This window comes from Echinops telfairi, unplaced genomic scaffold, assembly GCF_000313985.2.
Source record: "Echinops telfairi isolate 266 unplaced genomic scaffold, ASM31398v2 ScPeMD7_55;HRSCAF=186, whole genome shotgun sequence".
Classification (NCBI taxonomy): Eukaryota; Metazoa; Chordata; class Mammalia; order Afrosoricida; family Tenrecidae; genus Echinops; species Echinops telfairi.
This window is the reverse complement of record NW_022103953.1, coordinates 178,401-199,311: the sequence shown is the minus strand read 5'-3', so window position 1 is coordinate 199,311 and position 20,911 is coordinate 178,401. Positions and strand designations below refer to the sequence as shown.

Below are 20,911 nucleotides of genomic sequence, written 5' to 3'. Positions count from 1 at the left end.
GTGTAGAAAGGGGGAATTGATCACAGGGAGCGACATATAACCTCCTCTCTGGGGGACGGGCAGCAGAGGGGTGGGCAGCGTAATATAAGATACAATAATAATTTATAAATTATCAAGGGTACATGGGGGAGAGGGGAGGAGGAAGGGAAGGGGAGGGGAAAAAAGGAAAATGAGCTGATTCTGAGAACCAAGAGGAAAGCGAATTTTGGGAATAATGAGGGCAACAAATGTATAGATGTGCTTTACATAATTGATCTATGTATTGTGATGAGTTGTATGAACCTCAATAAATTGATTTTAAAAAAAAAAGATGAGTCAGAAAAAAAAAGAAAGTTAGATAATGTATAAGGAAGACCACAGAAGAATCCATACAATTGAATTGTGGTGCTGGAGAAGAATAATGAAAGTACTATGGACTGCTCAAAAGACAAATTGATCGACATAGAAGAAGGAAGGCCACAGTGCTCCTTAGAGACAAGGATGGCAAGATTTCATCGTTTGTACTTTGGACATATTGTCAGGAGAGACCTATCGTCGAAGAAGGACATCATGAGTGGTATAATGGAAAGGCGGTGAGAAAGAGGAAAGCCCTCTCATATTGATACAAATGGGGGATGGTTACAATGGAGACCCAAAGCCCATCTGTAGACAATTGGACATCTCCTCACAGAAAAGTCACAAGGGAGACACAAGCCAGCCAGGGTACAGTATTACATCAACAAAACATTTACTGCTTCCTCCCCCCATTATTTTTTTATTTTTTTCTTATTTTTTTTAAACACCTCCCCCCATTATTATGGCCCCAGTTCTACCTTACAAATCTGGTTCGACCAGAGCATGTATACTGATACAGATAAAAGTACACGGAATCCAGGACAGATAAACCCCTTAGGAACCACAATGGGAGTAGTGATACCCTTAAGATAGAGGGAATCTGGGGGGAGAAAGGGAGAACCAAATGCAATGATCAACATATAAAACCCGCCCCCTCTCTCCCAGGTGACGAACAACAGAAACATGGGTGAAGAGAGCCAGCAGATGATGTAAGATATGAAAATAATAATAATATATCAAGGGTTCATGAGGGTGGGGGAAGGAGGAAAAAAATGAGAAGCTGATACCAAAGTCTCAAGTATAAAGAAAATATTTTGAAAAGGGTGATGGCAGCATATGTACAAATATGCTTGACACAATGGATGTATGGATTGTTATAAGAGCTGTAAGAATCCTCAATAAAATGATTAAAGAAAGAAAGGAAGGAAGGTGAAGAAGGAGAGAGCACTAGCAACAAACGAACACAAGAAAAGGAAAGTGCTCCAGTTTGTATCAAATGCCCTCCCTGGCACAATAGCTGTGAGCAGAGCTGTGTACTTCTATGGCTCATTCTCATTCCTTTCTGATGGTTCCTTCAAAACCTCTCTCAGCTGCTTCCTCTCCATCATGAGGCATAGGAACTCTGCAAGGTTGTCTCAGAACTCGGCCATATGACACAGCCTATGTTCATTTCCTCTCGTGAATCTCTGCTCTCACCATAGTCCTTTCTTCTCCCTGCTCCAATGGGAGGGTGGGAAAGGGAAGGGCTTTCCTCTCTAATCTTGGAGAAATCTTTATCCCTATTATTCTTGTTGTTTCCCAAAGAGTCTCTCAGAATAATGGGTTCAAGTTTTTACAGAAATACAAAACCCACGAAGCCCTGATGCAAACCTTCACTATTGCACGGATATTGACTTGAATGGCAGGAAGGCAAAAACGTGAAATACTTAGAGAAGCAGCAAGATTACAAGGTTAATAGTTCCAAAAATATGATTTTCCACATAGTCAAGGTAGAACAAAATAGAATTATTCATGAGTTGATAATATCACTGAGCGAGCATCCAAATCAGTAGCACAGCTCCTGGATCAGTCTATACAAATTAATTGTAAGAGGGGACTTTGGTTTCATTTGTGAAATCTCAAGTATCCTATTCTTCCTTAGATCACAACACAGAGCTAACTAAATCCATCACCGTTAAGCAGGTCAAACTCATGACAACTCCAGGCTGCAATCTTGATAGAAGAAGATTGACAGGCTTTTCACTCAAAGGACTGCTCAGTAGTTTCAAAGCACCAACCTTTAGATTTACAGGGGAGAATAAACTATTTGTGCCACTTAGGGATCTATTACAAGTTAACTTTCTTGTTGTTGTTAGGTACCATTCAGGGGTTACAAGTCAAAGTGACCTTATGCAGATCATATATAGTGAAGAACCCAAATGAGCCTGCAGCTCATGGATGTGTAAAAGAAACTGCTGAGCACCCTGTCCTCAGAAATTTCTTTATAGGTCATTCAGCCTTATAGGGAGAGTCTAACAACCCTTTTGAGCAGTAGAGAAGTCATGTCCAGTCCTGGACAATAGCTGAGGGTTGTATGCAAATTAGAATAACAGTGAACTCTGAGGATTTACAGATACTATTTAGAGGAATGTAATGCATGGGCCAAACTGGATCAATATAAAACAAGATAGAAGTACTTGCCTGCCTGGGTGAAGAGGCAGTGGTTGCACTAGTTTTTTTTTTTTAATATACTGATAATGATTTATTTATTTTTAAATCATTTTATTAGGGGCTCGTACAACTCCTATCGCAATCCATACATACATCAATTGTGTAAAGCACATTTGTACATTCATTGCCCTCATCATTCTCAAAACACTTGTTCTCCACCTAAGCCCCTGGCATCAGCTCCTCATTTTTCATCTCCCTCCCCACTCCCCCACCCTCATGAACTCTTGATAATTTATAAATTATTATTTTGTCATATCTTGCCCTGTCCAATGTCTCCCTTCACCCACTTTTCTGTTGTCAGTCCCCCAGGGAAGAGGTCACATGGAGATCCTTGTAATCGGTTCCCTCTTTCCAACCCACCCTCCCTCCACCCTCCCAGTATCTGCACTCACAACACTAGTCCTGAAGGGATCATCTACCCTGGATTACCTGTGTTTTCAGTTCCTATCTGTACCAGTGTACATCCTCTGGTCTAGCCAGATTTGTAAGGTAGAATTAGGATAATGATAATGATAGTGGGGGAGGAGGAAGCATTTAGGAACTAGAGGAAAGTTGTATGTTTCATTGTTGCTACATTGCACCCTGACTGGCTTGTGAGCACACAATGATATGATTTGTTGTTCTTTGATGCCTTCGGCACCTCGTGATCACACATGTGGGCTTTGTTGCTTCTCAGCTAGATTGGTCATCCAGCTTATCTTATTTAGACAGACCTGTGGAGATAATAACATGCACGAAAACAAGACAGAGCAAAACCAAGCAACAATATACAACAAAACAACAAAAACAACAGCAAACGATTGACAAAAAAATACAAAACACAACAAGAAAGAAAAGTTTGTAGTTTGTTCAAGGACTGTGTGTTGGCCTTTAGGAGTGTTTTCCAGTCCAGTCTGTTGGGGAACCAAGCCCTTGTCCCAAAGTCCACGTTCGGCATTTCCTGTTTTTCTGTTGCACCCACTTAGTGTTTTGCCTCGGTGTGATGGGATCAGATCGGGCTCAATTCCCACACTGTGTCTCCAGTGTTGTCCCCTGTAGGGCTATGGGTCAGTGAGGGACATCGTGTTGTTGTTGTTTTTTAAGCTTATCTCAGAGGACTCATGTACTTGTCCTTGTGTGCTTGGCTTACTTCGCTTAGCATGATTTCCTCCAGTGCTTCCCATGCCGCAATGTGCTTCACACATTCATCATTGCTTTTTAGCCATGCGTAGTACTCCATTGTATGTATGTACCACAGCTTTTTAATCCACTCATTGGTTGATGGAAATTTAGGTTGTTTCCAACTCCTTGCAATTGTGAACTGTGCTGCAATGAACACTGGAGCACAGATGTCTGGCTTTGGTTTGTTTCTTGCCTCTTCTGGGTATATGCCCAGTAGGGGGATTGCTGGGTCGTATGGTAACTCGGTTTCCATCTGTTTTAGATATCGGCCAGATTGATTTCCATAATGGATGTACATACTTACAGTTCCACCAGCAGGCTATACTCCTGAGGCTGGTGGTTCCACTAATCCACCAGGGCTCCCTCACACCCCTTCCCACATGGTGTTTTTCCTACCTTCATTGTCCTCTTTGAGGATCCCGGTGGCACACTGGGTTGTGCGTTGGGGTGCCAACCACAAGATCAGCTGTTCAAACCCTCGGGAAAAAGATAAGGCTTTCCACTCCCATAAAGATTCACTGCCTCAGAAACCCACAGAGACAGGTCTGCCCTGCGCTTCAAGTTTGTAATGAGTGTGAATGCACTCTGTCCCAGTGAGTTTGAGGTGTTTGTTTTTATTGTTGTTTAATTAACCTTTCTACCAATAGCAGCTTTTGGGAGACCTGGATAATGTCACACACACTCACAATTTGTTTGCAGATCCTGATTGCGGTTACCAATTGACTTCCCTAAGAAATCCCCTTAATTTTGAATATTGTCGATAAGCTCTGGGTGGCCACTGCAAGGAAAGAAGAAATTCAGCATAGATGTAGAGTGGTGTGGGAGGAAGAGTTGGTGTCTGAATAAGTAACATAGGATATCTGCCTCTTGTCTCATGGTAATAGGGAAGCCAGAGGTCAGAGATGTCCACCTCTGTTCTGTTTAGTGTACTCTGAACAACCATCCTTATTATCCATGCCAAGAGACCCTCTCCGTGTGATTCTTACAACCTCTCACCTCATATCCCTTTTCCTACCTTTCCTGTCTTTCACATTGTTCTCTGACAAGCATTCACACTAAGGTTTTAACAGAAGTAGACTCTAATGTCCCTCTTTCTTAAAGCTCCCCAATGTGTTGCATCATAGGAAGAATAATTACAATGACCTAAAGGCCTTCTATGTTCTAGCCCTCTGACATCTGGTTGCATAGTGGAAATGCGTTGAGTTTCAATCTGAAACGTTGGCAGTTTGAAACCACCAGTCACTTTGCACGACAAAGATGGAGCTTTCTACTCCCATAACGACTTACAGTCTCAGAAACTCATAGGGAAGTTCTACCTTGTTCTATAGTGTCACTAGGAGTTGGCATCAACTCAATAGCAGTTAATTTATGATCTATACATATGGCCTTCCAAGTGCACATTACCACCAAGATTTTCCTAACTCCATGCTTTTTCACATCTCAGCACCACTGCCTTACCACTTAAAAAAAATCAGAAGACAAAAATCCTGGAGAAGATGTGAAGAGATTGGATCTCATATACAGTGTTAGTGGACTTTTAAATACATACAACTACTTGGAAAATGATATGGCAATATTTAAAGCAACAAGGAATTGAAATCCCATGCAATAAATCAATACCACTCTTAGGCGTGTATCCCAAAGAAATGAGGTACAACATGACTGGATGTATGGTCTCTCATGTTCCTAGCAGTATGGTTCACAATAGCAAGAAACTAGAAGCAGCCCAAATGCCCGAGTGGAAGAATAGATGAAGACCCTATTGGACATAGACACAATGGAATACTACCCATCCCTAAAAATCAATAACAAATGCATGAAATAATGCATGACACGAAAGTGCCTGGAAACTATTATGCTGAGTGAAGTTAGTCAAGCACAAAAGCACATATATTGTACAAATCCTCTACTAAAAGGAAAAATAGTAATGGTGCTAAACTTAAGAACCAATTCCAAAACAAAGGGGTGGAATGTGTGCCTACCAGCAATGAACCATACACCATCCCCCTTGTGTGCACTTCGTAAGAACTTCCTCAAGGGAGGAGTCTTCACATAGGCTTGGGTCACTCCTTCAACAAAGGGGAAATAGGGAGAAGACTGTCCTCTTGATTCTGCACTACATTGAGACAAGGCTGTGAAAAATCAATAGGCCTTCCATAGGAATGAGAGGAGAACCTTACTGGACAGTCAGGTTGAGACTTGGGGACGGGAGCATCTGCATTTCAAAGGAGGCACTGGTTATGGTAAGTAAATGGGGAGGAGCAACTTCACATCGGGAAAAGATGCTGAACAATAATCATAGGCAACCCAAGGGGAGAAGAAATCAAATTCTTTGGTCTTGTGTAGACAGTTATTATATGATTGTATCCAACCCTCTGTGAACCACACCATGAAGTGGGCAGTATGATGGCCTTAGATGCTGGCTTTTCAGGGAACATGGCACCCCCCAAGGGCCACACCAGAAGGACTCAGCATGGAAACTTGACTGAATGAGCTGGGGTCTACCTCAAAACTACGTATACCCTTGAACTTAGGACTAAAATGCTATGACGGGATAGGATGCAATGACAGCCACCCCAAGACTGTGAAATTAGCTAGTGTGGACCTTGGGTGTGCCCCCTGGCTTAGTGGGTGTCCAATGAAAGGAGACCCAGAGCCATCATGTATTTGGTGCCTCGATGCTCCCTTTGCATTCCTATGACGGGTGTTGCTGTGAGAGGAAAGGGTCTGTCCCTGAAAGAACTGATGTAGGAAATTTCCCCTTAGCACCAATTCCCATGCTCACGGCAAACAGCTCAATCAATTAAGAAATCAATCTGTATCAAGCAACATCTCATGGATTACACCTCACAGTTGGTCTGTACTTCCATAAACTCCTCATATCAACAGTACCTTAGATCTTATGTCATTACGTAAATTATTGATGTTATCAATGCAATCACCTTATACACTAAGGAGATGATTGACATCGGTTTTCTTTATTCTTTCTATTGATTTGGGGGGATTTTTTTATGGTTTGTATTTTTGTTATTGATTTTGTTGCTTTTGTTGTTTTTGTCATAATATGACTACCAAATAAACCAAAGCCAGTCACAGCCTGAGGAAAAGCAGATGGACTCTCAGCTCCCATGTAATTCTAGCACTAATCCAAAAACAGTTAGTTCTTATAACATGCCCCAGCTCAATACTTGTTTTCACGAAGAGATCACTGAACATAAGGGTGCTACAGCAAGTGTGGTAAAAAAAGGAGATAGTGCCCAGCTACCAATTGGAATAGTGTCTGGGGCCTTAAAAGCTTATATTCAAGCAAGCAGCTATCAAAGTGAGGCATCGCCTATGTCCACATGGAAGCAGACCAGCCTGTGCGATCCAATGTTGAAAATAACAAAATCCAAATATGATGAAGAAAAAAGTTATCAGAGCTTAAATCATGAACATCAAATTTGTATAAGGCTATGGAAGACAATGGGCACCCAAAACCCATGTGTAGTAGTGGTGTTCGACCTCTAGTAGATCCCCTCTATTCACAGGTCGAAGCCTCAAACAGCTGTACTCTCAGACCGAGATGAGTATAAACTTTATGATGGTAACTTGAACCATGGTATAATATGATACTTTTTCAGTTAACCTTGCTCTTGACCCAACCTGAATTTGCTCTATGCTCAAATATTTATGGATTGATCCAAGACAGATGTTTCTTCTCTGGCTTTTTAAATATTGTTGATGTTTTTTTCCCCCCTTTTTATATTTATACTATTATTATTTTCTTCTTTCCATTTTGTTTTTTTTTATTACTTCTTTTACATCTCACAGTTTAAGAAGCACAGAAGAAGTGGATGCAGAGACAATAATTGATCCAATGGTTTACAGGGAAGTGGGGGGCAGGGGGAAGGACAGGGGAATTGGGAGCAATCAGTGGATGCAGGGGTAGGGGTGGAGTAAGCATTAGAGCTGATATGATTATGTATATGCAAGTCTTTTTAGGGACGGTTCAATTATGGAAGCGTAGGCTGTATTCACATGATATGAAGGAAAACACTGAAAAACAAACAAAAGGGAAACCAAAGTCTCCTATAGTTACCATGGGGGAAGGAAGAAGAGTTCTGCTTAGGAGGCATTGAGCTCACTTTAACGGTGGTCGAACAATTTGGAGAGGGATCACAATAATGGTTTTACAACAGGAAGCGTATATCAATGGCGGTGGAATATAGGTGTAGAAGTTATTGAATTGGCTGATGCTTTTGTGTATATTTTTGCCAAAATTGAAAAAAATTACATAAATAACAGTCAGTACAGAGAAAAAGAAAATATTCTAAAATTAATTGTGGTCAAGATTGCACAACTCTTCCTGATATGTTGGATTATTAAATTGCATGGTGTGTGGATGAAGTGCCAATAAAACTGTTAGAAAAAAGACCACTGCCTTGGATGTCCATTTGCATACAGTGCTCAGCACCTATTAGCTTCCTTATCTTCCTTCCTGCTGCTTGAGAATCAGATCCAAATCTGTCCCCGAGAACAGCCTTCTGGGAGTTCCCCATCCTAGTCATTTGTTGCCATAGGTTCCCAATTCATGTTCTTCGGAGGATTCGGTGCTCGAGTGTAGCATCAGCTGCTTTAGAATGTACGCTACTGGGAAGTGATGATAATGCACGACTCAAATGGACGCTTCAGGGATTTCACATAACAAACAACATCACTCTTTATTTGTAAAAGAAACAGTGAAACTGGGTAGAACAAATACATAAAACAGTGGCCAGAGGAAACAGGGACAGGATAAGGATGACAACGACCAGATCCTTGGCTGCTTTGGAGGTTTCATTCTATGTTCATCAGAGGATTCAATGCTTAATAGTAGCATCAGCCCCTGTATGGTGTAAGCTATGGGGCAGTGATGATAACGCATGACTCAAATGGTCGCTGCATAGATTTCACACAACAAACAACCTCACTCTACTTTCAAAAGCTACATAGAGATTGAGTGGCATAAAAGAGAGAGAATAACAAGGAGGCTGAAGATGATCAGAACCTTGACTCCATCGGCGTTTTCCTTGTAAGGGCTGTGCACCCCTTCATGAGTTCATCCTATAGGCCTCAATCACAGGCTGGGGGGAGAAAAGAGAGGAGTCAGGGCATCATCAGAATCAGACATCTGAACGTCATCCCAGGACCACCTGCTTTCTGCTCACTGCTCACTTGGCCTATATTCCAAGACTTGGCTGTGGACACAGCAACAATTGATTAGGCCTGGTGTGATCCCAGTGGTTGTCATGGAGGTACCGGAGTGGAGAAAGGTCAGGCTACACACACCAGGACCGACCTGGAAACACTGAGCACACAGATGCCTTACTAATCTATACATCTTAAACCTGCCTCCAAGCACAGCTGTTGTGAAGAAAGCAGCCGGTGGTGGGTAAGGGGGAAACTCCTAGACACATGTGTGTCCATAAAGGTTCAGGGTCCATGGACTTCAAGAGGCTTGTGCACCTGTTGTAAACCACTAGGTGGCTTAATAGGCACACAGTGGGATTGAGGTCCACAGTGACAAGAAGAAGCAAACTGCATTACCTGAGAGTTTCTTTCACTCACTCTCTAGCTCCTCCCATCCCCACCCACCCCACACTCACTTCTGAGAGCACGGGAGACTCATACCAGACCCAATAGAGGTGGCCTGCTGCACTTCTTGCTGCTCCTTGGATGTGGTGGGCACCAAGGTGGAGGAGGGTGTGGACACCGGCATGAAGGCACTCTGGGTTTCTTCGGGGCTCATGTCAGTCACAGTCAGTTGGTCATTAATGATGCATATGCTGGAGAAAGGAGGGCCCTCAGACAGCTGGACACATGGACAAATCCACTGCCCCAACAACAATCCCGCCCACACTTGGCAACCACCTTCCTGCCATCCACTATTCTGCCTGCCTCGCTGACTCTTTGACTGGTACCCTATTGCCTCACATAGAACCTGCTTTGGGTGAGCTGTCTGCCACCTTCCATGGGTATACAGGTTTCTCCCACCCCAGAGAGTTTCATACCTGTCTTTACCTTTGAATAACCCAAGCGGTTGATTATTCTAACCATCATATTCAGAGACGGGCATAGAGTGACAGAGAAGTCATGTAACTTGACCAACGTCACACAGCTAGTGAAGGCTGGAGTTAGGGGGGGAAGTCACTATGCCACAGCCTACACTCTTAACCACTAGGCCGGTGTGCTCCTGGGATCTACCTTTTGGAATTCTGCAAACCTGGGGAAATCCTGAGGAATCCAGTGTCACCATCCCATCCTCTGGCCACATCCTGGAATGGGTGTTCCCTCTGGAATGCAAAACCCAGCACTAACCTGGAATCGCTGACAGTCGTCAAAATGAAGTTTCGGTTGAAGGTACAGATACAAGTTTCACACATTTCTTGCACTTCAAGGACAACAAGCAACACAGTCTGTCAGATTTCCCATGCTTTATACACTTATCAAGGGTCCTATTTTCTCATGACACACAGGGACCACTGTCAACTGGGATCCTGAGGAGTGTCAGTGTTGGGGAGGGTAACAAGAGGAAAATCTCTTCCCAGTGACAAAACCCCTACTCTTTGTCAGGTCTTGTGATAATCTCTTCATAAATTCATTTGCCTCATTTTTCCATAACAGCCCGAAAGATGGAAATTCTTAGGCCCTTTTTGCATAAGAGGAGTCTGAGAGATGTCTCTAACACCTGGTGTGTGGTGGGATAGGCAGGAATGGAAATAGGTCAGGCAAGCGTGGGTTGGGGATAAGGTATTAGCTGATGAAGGAATAGGAAAGGGAGGGATGGAGGAAGCCTGGAGAGCTCTGAGAGGGAGCAGTCGGGGGAGGGGAGGCCTGAGACTCTGCAGACACTCACCCTCCTTGAACTTCCCACCGACAGAAAAGCAGAGCATCTTTTCCTGAAAGAGAAAACCAGCTCAGGCTCCCAGCATCCTGGTACATCTCCGACCCACCTCTGCTCCCTGGGCCGGCCTTAGGGTGGAAGCAAGTGCTTACTGTCTGGACACAGGTGTCCACCACGAAGGAGCTGAAGTCATGCTGGGTCTTGGGCAACACACAGAGGAAATTGACAACCTCCCACTTTGTGTGTTTCAGCAACTGAACACACAGGCCTGTGGGCAAAGACAAGAGATGGTCAAGGGCTGCCTCCCTCACTGGGTCCCTGTGTTTTACCTTCACACCTCCCGCCTCATCCAATCTTCAGTCTCACACACACATACCGACGTCCATGAGCTGCTTCATATTCCTGCTGTATGTGGAGTACTGGCCCAATCTTATACTAGGAAGAAAGCAGGAACAAGAGGAGGAGGACTGGTCAGTATGTGCTGGGCAGTTAGAAGTCCAGGGCTGTCCTAGGGGCTGAGATACTCACAGGGATGGTTCCTCAGGGTTGAAGGGAGTACTCAGTGAGAAGCAGGCATTGTCGTGGTAAGCACTCAGGAGACTCTGTCGGTCCCCATCATCGTAGATACTGTAATACCTAAGGGGAAGCAAAGGCTCCTTAGAGACTTAAAAGACCCCACTGCCCTCGTCATAATGAGGCTTATGAATGGGCAGATGGACCCATCTCAATGTGTGTGCTGCCTCAGGCCCAAGGAGTTCTTACTGCTTCAGGAAGTTGCAGAGTAGATTCTTCAGGGTCTCTGATCCAAACACACTCCCCTAGAATGAAAAAGTTGCTCAGGGACCTAGCTGCCATCCCCTCTTCACTCACCCCTTCAAGCCCTGCTTGGTTTTGCCGCCTTACCTTGCAGAGTGGTAACTTCTTGTCATCCCCAATGTCAGAGAAAACAGGTGAGGGCAACTCCTGATCATTCTGGGGAAGGGAAGTAGATGTCAGCAGTGCTGACTGGGGTTGGGTCACGTGATGAGGAAAAAAGATGGGCACCGGAAATTGGTAGAGGTCAGAGGTCCTGGCAAAAGCCACATGGCAAAAGCCACATGGTCCTAGAGATTCCATGGGCATGTTTATCACGGGGTCTTCAACAGAGAGTTGAGCTGCTAGTGGAGAGCGGCAGAGAAAGTCCTCAGGCTTGATCAGCTTCCCCACGGGGGCTTCCTTCCCAGGGAGCTTAGGGGACAGATCCAAACACCTAACCTGGGCAGGGTCTAAGGGACTCAGGGCAGATTGTGGGTGGCATTATATACTTGGTAGAGAAGTCAAGGAAAAAGGAGTATACTCACCAGGTTCAATAACTTGGAGAACAAGTCCCTGATGTCACTGTTAAATATCAAGGCAAAAGAAAAGTCAGAGCTTGCCCACTTTGTTGAAAAAATCATACCTGAATGAGAGGATAAAAGGAGGCCCATGGTTCTGCTACCTCACCCGGTGTCCAGTGATCTGCCAGTTCTAACCATGGACAAGACCATGACTTCCCCTCAGGTTGGTCCAGGATGCAGGGCAGGCAGATGGGTGAGGCAGGATAAGGAGGCAGGGAGGAGATGAGGACACAAAGGGATAGAAGGGAGGGGAGCAGAGAGATGGGGAGACATAGGCCGGTGAGGACAAAGAAGAAAGTCAAAGAAAGACAAGTGGGGAGAAGTTAGTTGTGGGTGGTGGGCATTAGGGACAGAGAAGGGAGAAAGTGGAAGTGACTCTTTTGCTACCACTGTGTCTGTCCTTCATGTGACCATGGGATGGAAAGCAGGTACTTGGTCCCGTGTGTTCCCCTCTGAGCTGGGCATGGGAAGCAGAGCAGCCATGGGGCAGCAGACATTCCCTAGGAGGAAAGGCTCAGGTCACTGCAGAGCCGGGGTTCGGGTGTCTGTGGCCTCTCCTGAGAGCACCACCCCTGTCTCCTCTGGTGGCCCCAAGACTACAGTGCCTGTCTTAGTTGGTCCCCTGTCTGAGGAATCAGACCACCTTCGATTACCCAGGGCTCTTCTGAAGTTCCATGCAGCGTGACTCTATGTGGTGCTGGGAGGGGGCACTGCGCCTGTCTCCACACCTGCCTCAGTCCCCAACCTTCAACTCTCTGCACCTGTTTCAACATGCCCTCTGCTCACTGCAGGTGATGAACTTCTGACTTAGGAAGCCCAGCTTTCTCCCCCAGCAAGGCCCAACTCCAGTCCTTAAGCCTGAGAAACGGATTTCATGATACAGCTATGCCTGGGCCTCAGTCCTCATCATGGGGCGGAAAAGTCCCAGTGACAGCATGCGAGATGACAGGGGACTCTCTGGGAGCAAGGGAGAAATGGTCCATCACACACTGAGGAAGGAACAGATCCTGGAAGGACTGTGTCAGTAGGAGCCCCTGGTCAAGGGGGGTCTTCACTGTCCAGGGTATCAGGGTTTGGTCCAAGGTAGCCCCAGATGGGAGGCAGGACACAGCGTACACATCCCCAATACTGGGGACTAATAGGAGCCCTGCACCCCAAAGCCCAATTAGTGGGACCACGCCAGAGAATGCTGGGTGCAGAGGGGTGGGGAAAAGTGGGGTGCAGGAAGCCAGTCAGTGGAAGGCTGGGAGATATCCAACCACCAAAGAGAAACCGAGAGAGGGGAATGCAGGATATGTGGTTCTTCCAGATAACTTGGGCAGCAACCTCCTGCACTGCCAGAGTAGCAGAAACTCCACAAGGCAGCAGAAAGCGTAACTCACCCTACTTTGGTGGACTTCTTCTGCAAGGTGGTGCCCAGCTTTCTGCCCACACACATCTCCTCTGGCTCCAGCCCTTTCATCTCCTCCGTCGCCCCTTCAGCCTTCATCTGCAATTATAAGAAGGAAACAGGAATCAGGGAGTGATTCAACATCTCCCACAAATCACCTCACTGATTGTCTCTTGTTATTACCCTGATGAGCCTTCCCTCCTTTGTTTCAAAGGGTGCTCTGGCTACTGTTTCTCATCTGATTTTCTAAGAGGTTCTTGCTCTTTAAAAAAAATCATTTTATTAGGGGTTCATACAACTCTTATCACAATCCATACACACATCAATTGTGTAAAGCACATTTGTACAGTCATTGCCCTCATCATTCTCAAAACATTTCCTCTCCACTTAAGCCCTGGCATTAGGTCCTCATTTTTCCCCTCCCTCTGAGGTTTTTGCTCTTGATGTTGAGATTGTTCTGCACCATTATGGATAGATCAACAAACTCGAAGGGGTTCCTGTTGCTTGTGACAAAGGACAAAAGCTGTGGTGAGAGAAAGGGCTCCAAGATGTGACATCTGGGAGAAATCTGCCCTCCACCCGAGCTGTCCCATCCACCACCACCCTCAGCACGAGCAAACCCCAAGGCCTCACTGTGGGCATGTTCTCCTCATGGATCTGAAGGGAGGAAGCAGTGTCCTTTCTAACGCTCAGTCCCATTTCAGCAGCATGGTGCATCACTCCTTCTAGAATAGGAGACAAGGGGTCAGGTGGATGAAAGGGCGCAGCTGATCTGGCCTCAGCACCAACCCTCCCTAAATACCCTCTAACTACCCCTCCCACAAAGACCACTCTGCACCCAAATGGCCCAGAATGACTGCTGTCACTCATACCTGGATCTGAGTGGAGTCTCAGAAGGTCATGATCTCCCTGGCAGCCGTCTCCTCCTTTCATCTTGGTCACCTGCAGAGACAGAGATGGGGACTAGTGGCGTGGGCCTCAGGTGGTAGGAGGGGGATCTGTGATGGAAGAAGTGGTGGTGGGTCAGAGGGTGGGCACACACCTCTGGAGTCAGCATTGCTTTGGTCAGGTTCTCATTTTTTGACTTGAGCTTCTCCTGCCCAGACTGTGGCACAGCAGAGGGGATGTCAAAGGGAGGAGTCTGTTAAGAAGGCAAGATACTTGGGAAAATACCAGGACTATTGAAACCAGGTATCAAGCAAGACACTTCCCCTCCCAGCCTGCCCAACTGCTCCCAACTAGCCTTGCTCATGCCCCGACACACACCCTCTTGCTGTCCTCATTGCAAATTTTGCCTCTGACATTCTTAAGTGCAGACTCAATGAGGGCGCTCTCAATAAAGAACTAGGCCACACGAGGCCCGAGTCTGGGCTCAGCTGCAGTCCTCCAGCTTACCTCTGTAATGCCCACTTGGCTGTCACCCTGGGCTCTTACCTCAACCAGCGTGAAGGGGACATTGGATTGACCCTGGGACATATTCAGCAGCCAATTCCTGCCACCCATCATGCCAACTGGAGTCTTGGAGCATAAGAAAGGATGTGAGAGGCCATTACCATGCTGGAAATATCGCTTACAAAAAGACCCAACCGGGAGTGGGGAGGGAGGGGAAAAATGAGGACCTAATGTCAGGGGTTTAAATGGAGAGAAGATGTTTTGAGAAACGATGTACAAATGCGCTTAACACAACTGATGTGTGTATGGATTGAGATAACAGTTGTATGAGCTCCTAATAAAATGTTAAAAAAAAAAAACAACAACCCAACCATGTGCTCTTTTCACACTCTTTACAACGTTTTAAAAGTGTTTCTGCACTTAAACCAATGTCCCTGTTTCTAACTTTTGTATCATATGTGGGTGTGATAAATGCTGTTTCTGTATATTCCAACATTTTCTTGCAAATAATCATCCTCAATTTTCACAAAATGCTCCTCCTTTCCTAAGCTTCTGGGAGAGCCTTCTTCATGCAGTCCCCGCAGCCCCCTCTGACAAAGCCTCCAGAGACTCCGTCCACGGCCTGTCTCCTCCTCCAACCCTTCAGTTTGAGCGAAATTGGAGCCAAGCAGGGGGAGTTGTTCCATCTCCTTGTGAGCAGTTTACACCTTTGTAGACAGTCGTCGTCTTTCTCCCTGCCTCCTTCCCGGTCCCTTTTCCTTACTTCTCCCAACATGACTTTAGATGCATCAAGGATGAAAACATCATGGAAGAAAAAGCGCACTTTACCGGCACCCCATGCCCCAGCAGTGTACCCACATGGGATCAGCACAATTCCACCCACCCTGTCTCCCCTGCACATAATGTTCATTTTACCGAGACACTCACTGTGATGTTGGAGAAGCTCTGGGTGCTTCCATCCTGCCTGTCCCCCTCCATTCCTGCCTCCGGATCTTTTCTCTCTCTCTCCATATTACCCCGAGTTAGGTCTCCTGTTTGATACGTGTCTCCCTGCTTATAAGATGGGATGCGATAAGGGGTGCTATGGTGATAAAGAGACAGAGGTTATCATCATGTTTGCCCCACCATTAATCTTGTCCTAGCATTTTTCATCCTCAGTTTATAGAGTGGAAGGGAAATGACAAAGGGAAATCGAATGTCACAAATTCCAGTGGGTCATGCATGCCACCATGCTGGCTGGTCACTTACTATCGTGCTCCAGGGCTGACCCGGAGCTGCCTCATCGCCACATTTTCACTTTGATCCTGGAGGGGTAACAGATTAATGCCAGGCCTGACTTGCTCTGAATTGTTGCGAAATCCCCTTCTTGGAATAGCCCAGAATTTTACTCTTCTTTGAAGATAATCATTTTGGTGATCATCCTCTGAAATTGGGAAAAAATGTATCAGTTATTTGAATTCCAGTGGGGCAAAAAGAGGGGTTTTGAGGGGGTCATGAATATTAAAGAAATATGCAGAGAAAACCACAGAACATAACTACAAGAAACAAACAAACAAACAAAAATACTCTCAGGTAATAGATGATTGTCCTTTGGGTAGGTTTAATATTGTGATAATGACAGTATTATCCAAAGCAATCTACAGACATAAGCAATCCTAATCCAAACCCAAATACATTCTTTAAATAAATGAAATTAAAAAATAATTACCAATTTCGTATGGAAAAGCAAAAGACCCAGCGTAAGCAAAGAGCTTCTTAAAAAGAAGAACCAAGAAGGAGACCTCACACTACCTGGCCTAACAACCTACCACATAGCCACAGTAGTCAAAACAGCTTGGTACTGGTACAAAGAGAGATACATAGGCCAATGCAATAGAACAGAAAACCTACATGGAAATGCATCAGTGTACAGGCCGTAATCTTCAGTAAAGGACCAAAAAATATCAAAATGGGCAAAAACATCTACTTCAACAAATGGTGTTGGACAAAGTGGATTTCCATATGCAGAAGAATGAAACAAGACCCTTATCTCTCCCCGTGTACATAAACGAACTCAAGATGGATTAAAGACCTAGATGTAAGCCCTAGAGCTACCAGGATCATCGATGAGAAAACTGGATCCAACTTAAGGGGGGTTCTATTGCAGGGCATATTAGACCACCAATTATAGGAAAGGAAGTAGATATAGCAAAAGACAAAATAAATGACTGGGACATGTTGAAAATGCATCACTTATGCACATCAAAAGACTTCATCCAAAGAGTAAAATGAGAGCCAACAGATTGGGAAATTTTTTTTACCAATGACATATCAGACAAGGGTCTTATTACCAATGTTTCCAATAGCTAAATAAGAAAGTAAGAAATTGCCTAATGAAGAAGTGGGCCAGAGACATGAACAGACAGATCACCCAAAATAAAATGCAAATGGATAACAAACACATCAAAAAATGTCCCCACCCTTTAAAAAAGGTGTTCTCTTCTCCGGTACTGTATTTTGAAGATGATTTCCACCGCAGCTACTTGAGAATGGTGGCCTTGGAAGCTTTCGGTCCCGACAGCCCTCGCTGTGTTCTGCATGGGTAGGGTCTCTCTTTCCTAGCAGCCTCTGTTTCAAGCAGTGACAGGCACTAACCGCGTGAAGGCAGTGCTTCTCTGTCCCATGAGCTCAAGGGACGGCAGTGAGTTTCTCCCTTTCAATCCTCACTGCTTGATGGGAGTCCGGAGTGGCCAGTCCTGGGAATTTGGCCTTGGCCGGGAAAGGCAGGCATCGGATGTGGCTGAAATTTAGTCTGATTGACCATGAACGTGGAGGACTTGAAACCATTTTCATGGAAGCCAGACTAGAGAACAGATGATTGGAAATATGAAAAGTAGAGGTCGTTAATAAAGAGCTGGAACTTTCCAGCTCTTTCTTTGGGCTTAAAATAGAGGCTTTTAGGAAAGGACTTACTGAAGAGAGACCTCCACATTTAGAACAACTTGAGCAGCAGAGGCCTAGGGTTTCCTGAGAGCAGTCAAAGATGGCTATTTCCAAGCTGAAGCCAACTTCACAGCACAGAAAAGGAAGAAAGAACATCTTTTCAAAAGGAGGGCAGGGGCAGGGGGCCTATTGCCATGGTGACCCTATAGGACAGAGTAGATCTGCTCCTTCAGGTTTCTGCAACCATAAATACAAATCTTTATCAGAGCAGACAACCTCATCCTCCACCCAAATAGCGGCTGGTGCGTTTGAACCAGCGTCCTCACACTGGGAACACTTAGCAAACGAATCCTTAATGCACCGTGCCACTAGTGCTCACTGAAGAACATCTTTAGACACTAATAAAAGATGCTTTGAATGGAAAAAAATGCTCACGATCACTAGTCATCAGGGAGATTCAAGTTGAAACCATGAGATACAACCTTACACCCACAGTGCTAACTCAATTCAAAACAACCAAAACCAACAAATGCTGGAGAGTTTGTAGAGAAAATGGAACTCATATAAACGGTTGGTGGACTCATAAATACATACATCACTATAGAAAGTGATACTTAAAATAACTGGGAATTGAAATCGCATCTGAGCTGGCAATGCCACTATTGGACATATACCTCAAAGAAGTAAGGGGCAAAACACGAGTGGATGTAAACTCTCCCATGTTTATTGTCCACAATAGCAAGGAACTGGAAGCTGCCCCAAAGCCCCAAAGTACAAGAATGTATAAAGAAACTCTGGTACATGCACGCAATGGATCCCTATGCATCCCTTAAAAACAGCGAGGAAAGCATGAAGCACCATATGAAATGGAATGATCTGGAAATCATTATGCTGAGTGAAGTTAGTCAATCACGAAAGGACAAATACTACACGAGCCCACTACTAAAAGGTGAAACAGCAATTAAACAAAGCTTAGGACAAAATCCCAAACAAAGGAGTAGAGAGCCTGCTTACTGGCCATGAACCACATATCACCATAACAACCACCTGCAAGAAGGGGGAAAGGGAAAAGACCATTCACTTGATGCTACACAGCACTGAGGCAAGGTTGCGACAAACCAACATGCACTCCATGAGAATGAGAAGGGAACTTTACTGGAAAGTGAAGTTAAGCCCAGGGGAGGGGAACATCAGACTTCAGAAGAAGCATTTATCCTTTTTGGTGGGTAACTGGAGGAGAGCAATGTCATATAGGGAAAGGGGGCTCAAACGTAATTCCAAGGGGATAATAATAAACCTGATATTATATTGGATTAGCGTCTGCCCAGCCTTCAGTGAACCACACCAGAATTACATGTAGCCCTTGGACTTAAGACTGAAATTCCATGATGAGAGAAGAAAGAAATGACTTGACTGGCATTGCAAGACTGGAATTGGCAGTGATTGCACCTCGCTTAGGATCCCTGGCTTAGCGGGCATCCAATTAAAGGAAACCCAGAACCAGCATATATTTACTATCTTGAAGTCCTCCTTGAAATAATAGGACCTCTATTAATCTGACAGGGAAGGCTCTGCCCTTGTAAGGAATGTTGCAAGCAAGTTTCCCCTAGCACGATCCTCCATGGTCAGTGTAAACAGAGCTCAATGATTTCAGAAGTCAATCTATATAAGGCAACAACTCATGGATTACAGATGGCACACATGGACTACACTTGAATAACTTTTTCTCAACAGCATCTTAAATCCCATGCCATTGGATAAATTATTGATGTTACCAATGGAATCACCTTCTACTATAGTGGGATGATTGATAATGTTTGTTGTTGCTGCTTTACCATTAAATGATAAGATGGCTAAAGTAAATAAGAGTTGAACATAAACCAGGGAAAAGCAGATAGATTCTGGACTTCCACTTAATTCTAGTCACAATCAAATAAGTTAGTTCTTATGACATGGTTCTGCTCTAGACTAACCTTTAAGAAGTGATCACTGAAGATAAGGGTGCTACAGAAAAGTATGGTGAAGAAAGCAGATGGTGCCCGCTTATCAATTGGAATGGTGACTGAGGTCTTAAAGGCTTGTATTCAAACAAGCAGCCTACTAAGTGAGGCACCACCTAAATCCGCATGAAAGAAGCACACCAGTCTGTGTGATCCAGACACGACAAATAACAAAATCCAAATATGATGAAGGGAAAGGTTTCACAGTGACGAGCCAATCAGGGTGCAGTATAGCACCAAAGAAACACACAATTTTCCTCTAATTCTTTAATGCTACCCCCTCCCCCACTATCATGACACCGATTCTACTTGACAAATCTGGCTAGACCAGAGCATGTGGCACAGATAAGAGTTCCAACACAGAGTATCCAGGAAAGATAAACCCCCCAGAAGCAAGAATGAAAGTAATGATAACCAGGAGGGTACGGGGAAGGTGGGGGGAGAAAGAGGCAACTGATCACAATGATTGACATATAACCCCCCCCACACACTAATGCACAGAGGGGGACGAACAACAGAAAACTGGGTGAAGTAAGACAGCGGTTGGTGTAAGACAAGAAAAAATAATAATTCATAAACCTCAAGGGTTCATCAGGGAGGGCGGGTGGTGGAAGGAGGGAAAAAACGAGGAGCTGTTACCAAGGGCTCAAGTAGAAAAAAAAACGTTTTGAAAATGATGATGACAACATATGTACACATGTACTTGACACAATGGATGCATGTGTGTGTTAGTCTGGGTTGACAAGAGAAACAAATTTATAGACACTAAAAAAAAAAGGAAAGAAAGAAAGGTATCAGAGCTTAGATTGTGAACACCCAATTTGTAAAAGGCGATGGAGGATAGTTGTTAGGTGCCATTGAATCAGCTCTGTCCCGTAGTGACCATATGTACAACAGAAGTAAACAATGTACGGACCCAATACCCATCTCTAGACAACTGGACATACTTTGCAGAGGGGTAGTGGGGAGATGGGTACCGTATAGCAATAATGAAACCCACAACCTTCCCCTAGTTCTTAAACGCTTCCTCCCCACAACTACCAGGACCCCAATTTTGCCTTGCAGACCTGGTTAGACCAGATGATGCACAGCGGTACAGATGGGAATTGGAAACGCAGGGAATCTAGGACAGATGAACCTCTCAGGACCAGGGGTGACAGTGGCGATACCAGGAGGGAAAGGGGGTGTAGAAAGGGGGAATTGATCACAGGGAGCTACATATAACCTCCTCTCTGGGGGACGGGCAGCAGAGGGGTGGGTG

The 20,911-nt window shown here is 44.9% G+C and overlaps 2 protein-coding genes across 2 annotated transcripts; both read right to left on the bottom strand.

The window, feature by feature from the left end:
• Positions 1-8,432: 8,432 nt before the first annotated feature.
• Positions 8,433-12,036, bottom strand: LOC123521750 (nuclear RNA export factor 2-like). Its single transcript, XM_045290791.1, has 10 exons — positions 11,911-12,036; positions 11,474-11,542; positions 11,333-11,388; positions 11,099-11,206; positions 10,947-11,005; positions 10,723-10,838; positions 10,583-10,625; positions 10,045-10,117; positions 9,358-9,512; positions 8,433-8,810 (listed from the first exon to the last, which is right to left on the bottom strand). The coding sequence occupies exons 1-10, from the start codon at positions 12,034-12,036 to the stop codon at positions 8,800-8,802; spliced, it is 816 nt and encodes a 271-aa protein (XP_045146726.1). The 3' UTR covers positions 8,433-8,799.
• A 232-nt stretch (positions 12,037-12,268) lies between these two features.
• LOC105979945 (nuclear RNA export factor 3-like) lies at positions 12,269-14,588 on the bottom strand. The gene is made up of 6 exons (XM_045290790.1): positions 14,580-14,588; positions 14,379-14,477; positions 14,209-14,278; positions 13,970-14,061; positions 13,329-13,435; positions 12,269-12,446 (listed from the first exon to the last, which is right to left on the bottom strand). Exons 1-6 carry the CDS (start codon positions 14,586-14,588, stop codon positions 12,290-12,292), a joined length of 534 nt encoding a protein of 177 aa, XP_045146725.1. The 3' UTR covers positions 12,269-12,289.
• Positions 14,589-20,911: the final 6,323 nt, after the last annotated feature.

Bases quoted from the DNA above. Each gene is read 5' to 3' on its own strand.
- LOC123521750 (XM_045290791.1), bottom strand. From the start codon at position 12,036: ATGGGCCTCCTTTTATCCTCTCATTCAGGTATGATTTTTTCAACAAAG. The intron at 11,207-11,332 runs GTAAGAACTCCT...GCTTCCCCTTAG, and splicing joins CTCTGCAACTTCCTGAAGCA to GTATTACAGTATCTACGATG. The intron at 11,006-11,098 runs GTGAGTATCTCA...CTTTCTTCCTAG, and splicing joins AACCCTGAGGAACCATCCCT to TATAAGATTGGGCCAGTACT.
- LOC105979945 (XM_045290790.1), bottom strand. The intron at 14,062-14,208 runs GTATGAGTGACA...CTCCTATTCTAG, and splicing joins GAGACTCCACTCAGATCCAG to AAGGAGTGATGCACCATGCT. The intron at 12,447-13,328 runs GTGAGTTACGCT...CTTTCCTCCTAG, and splicing joins AAGAAGTCCACCAAAGTAGG to GGAATGTCTGCTGCCCCATG.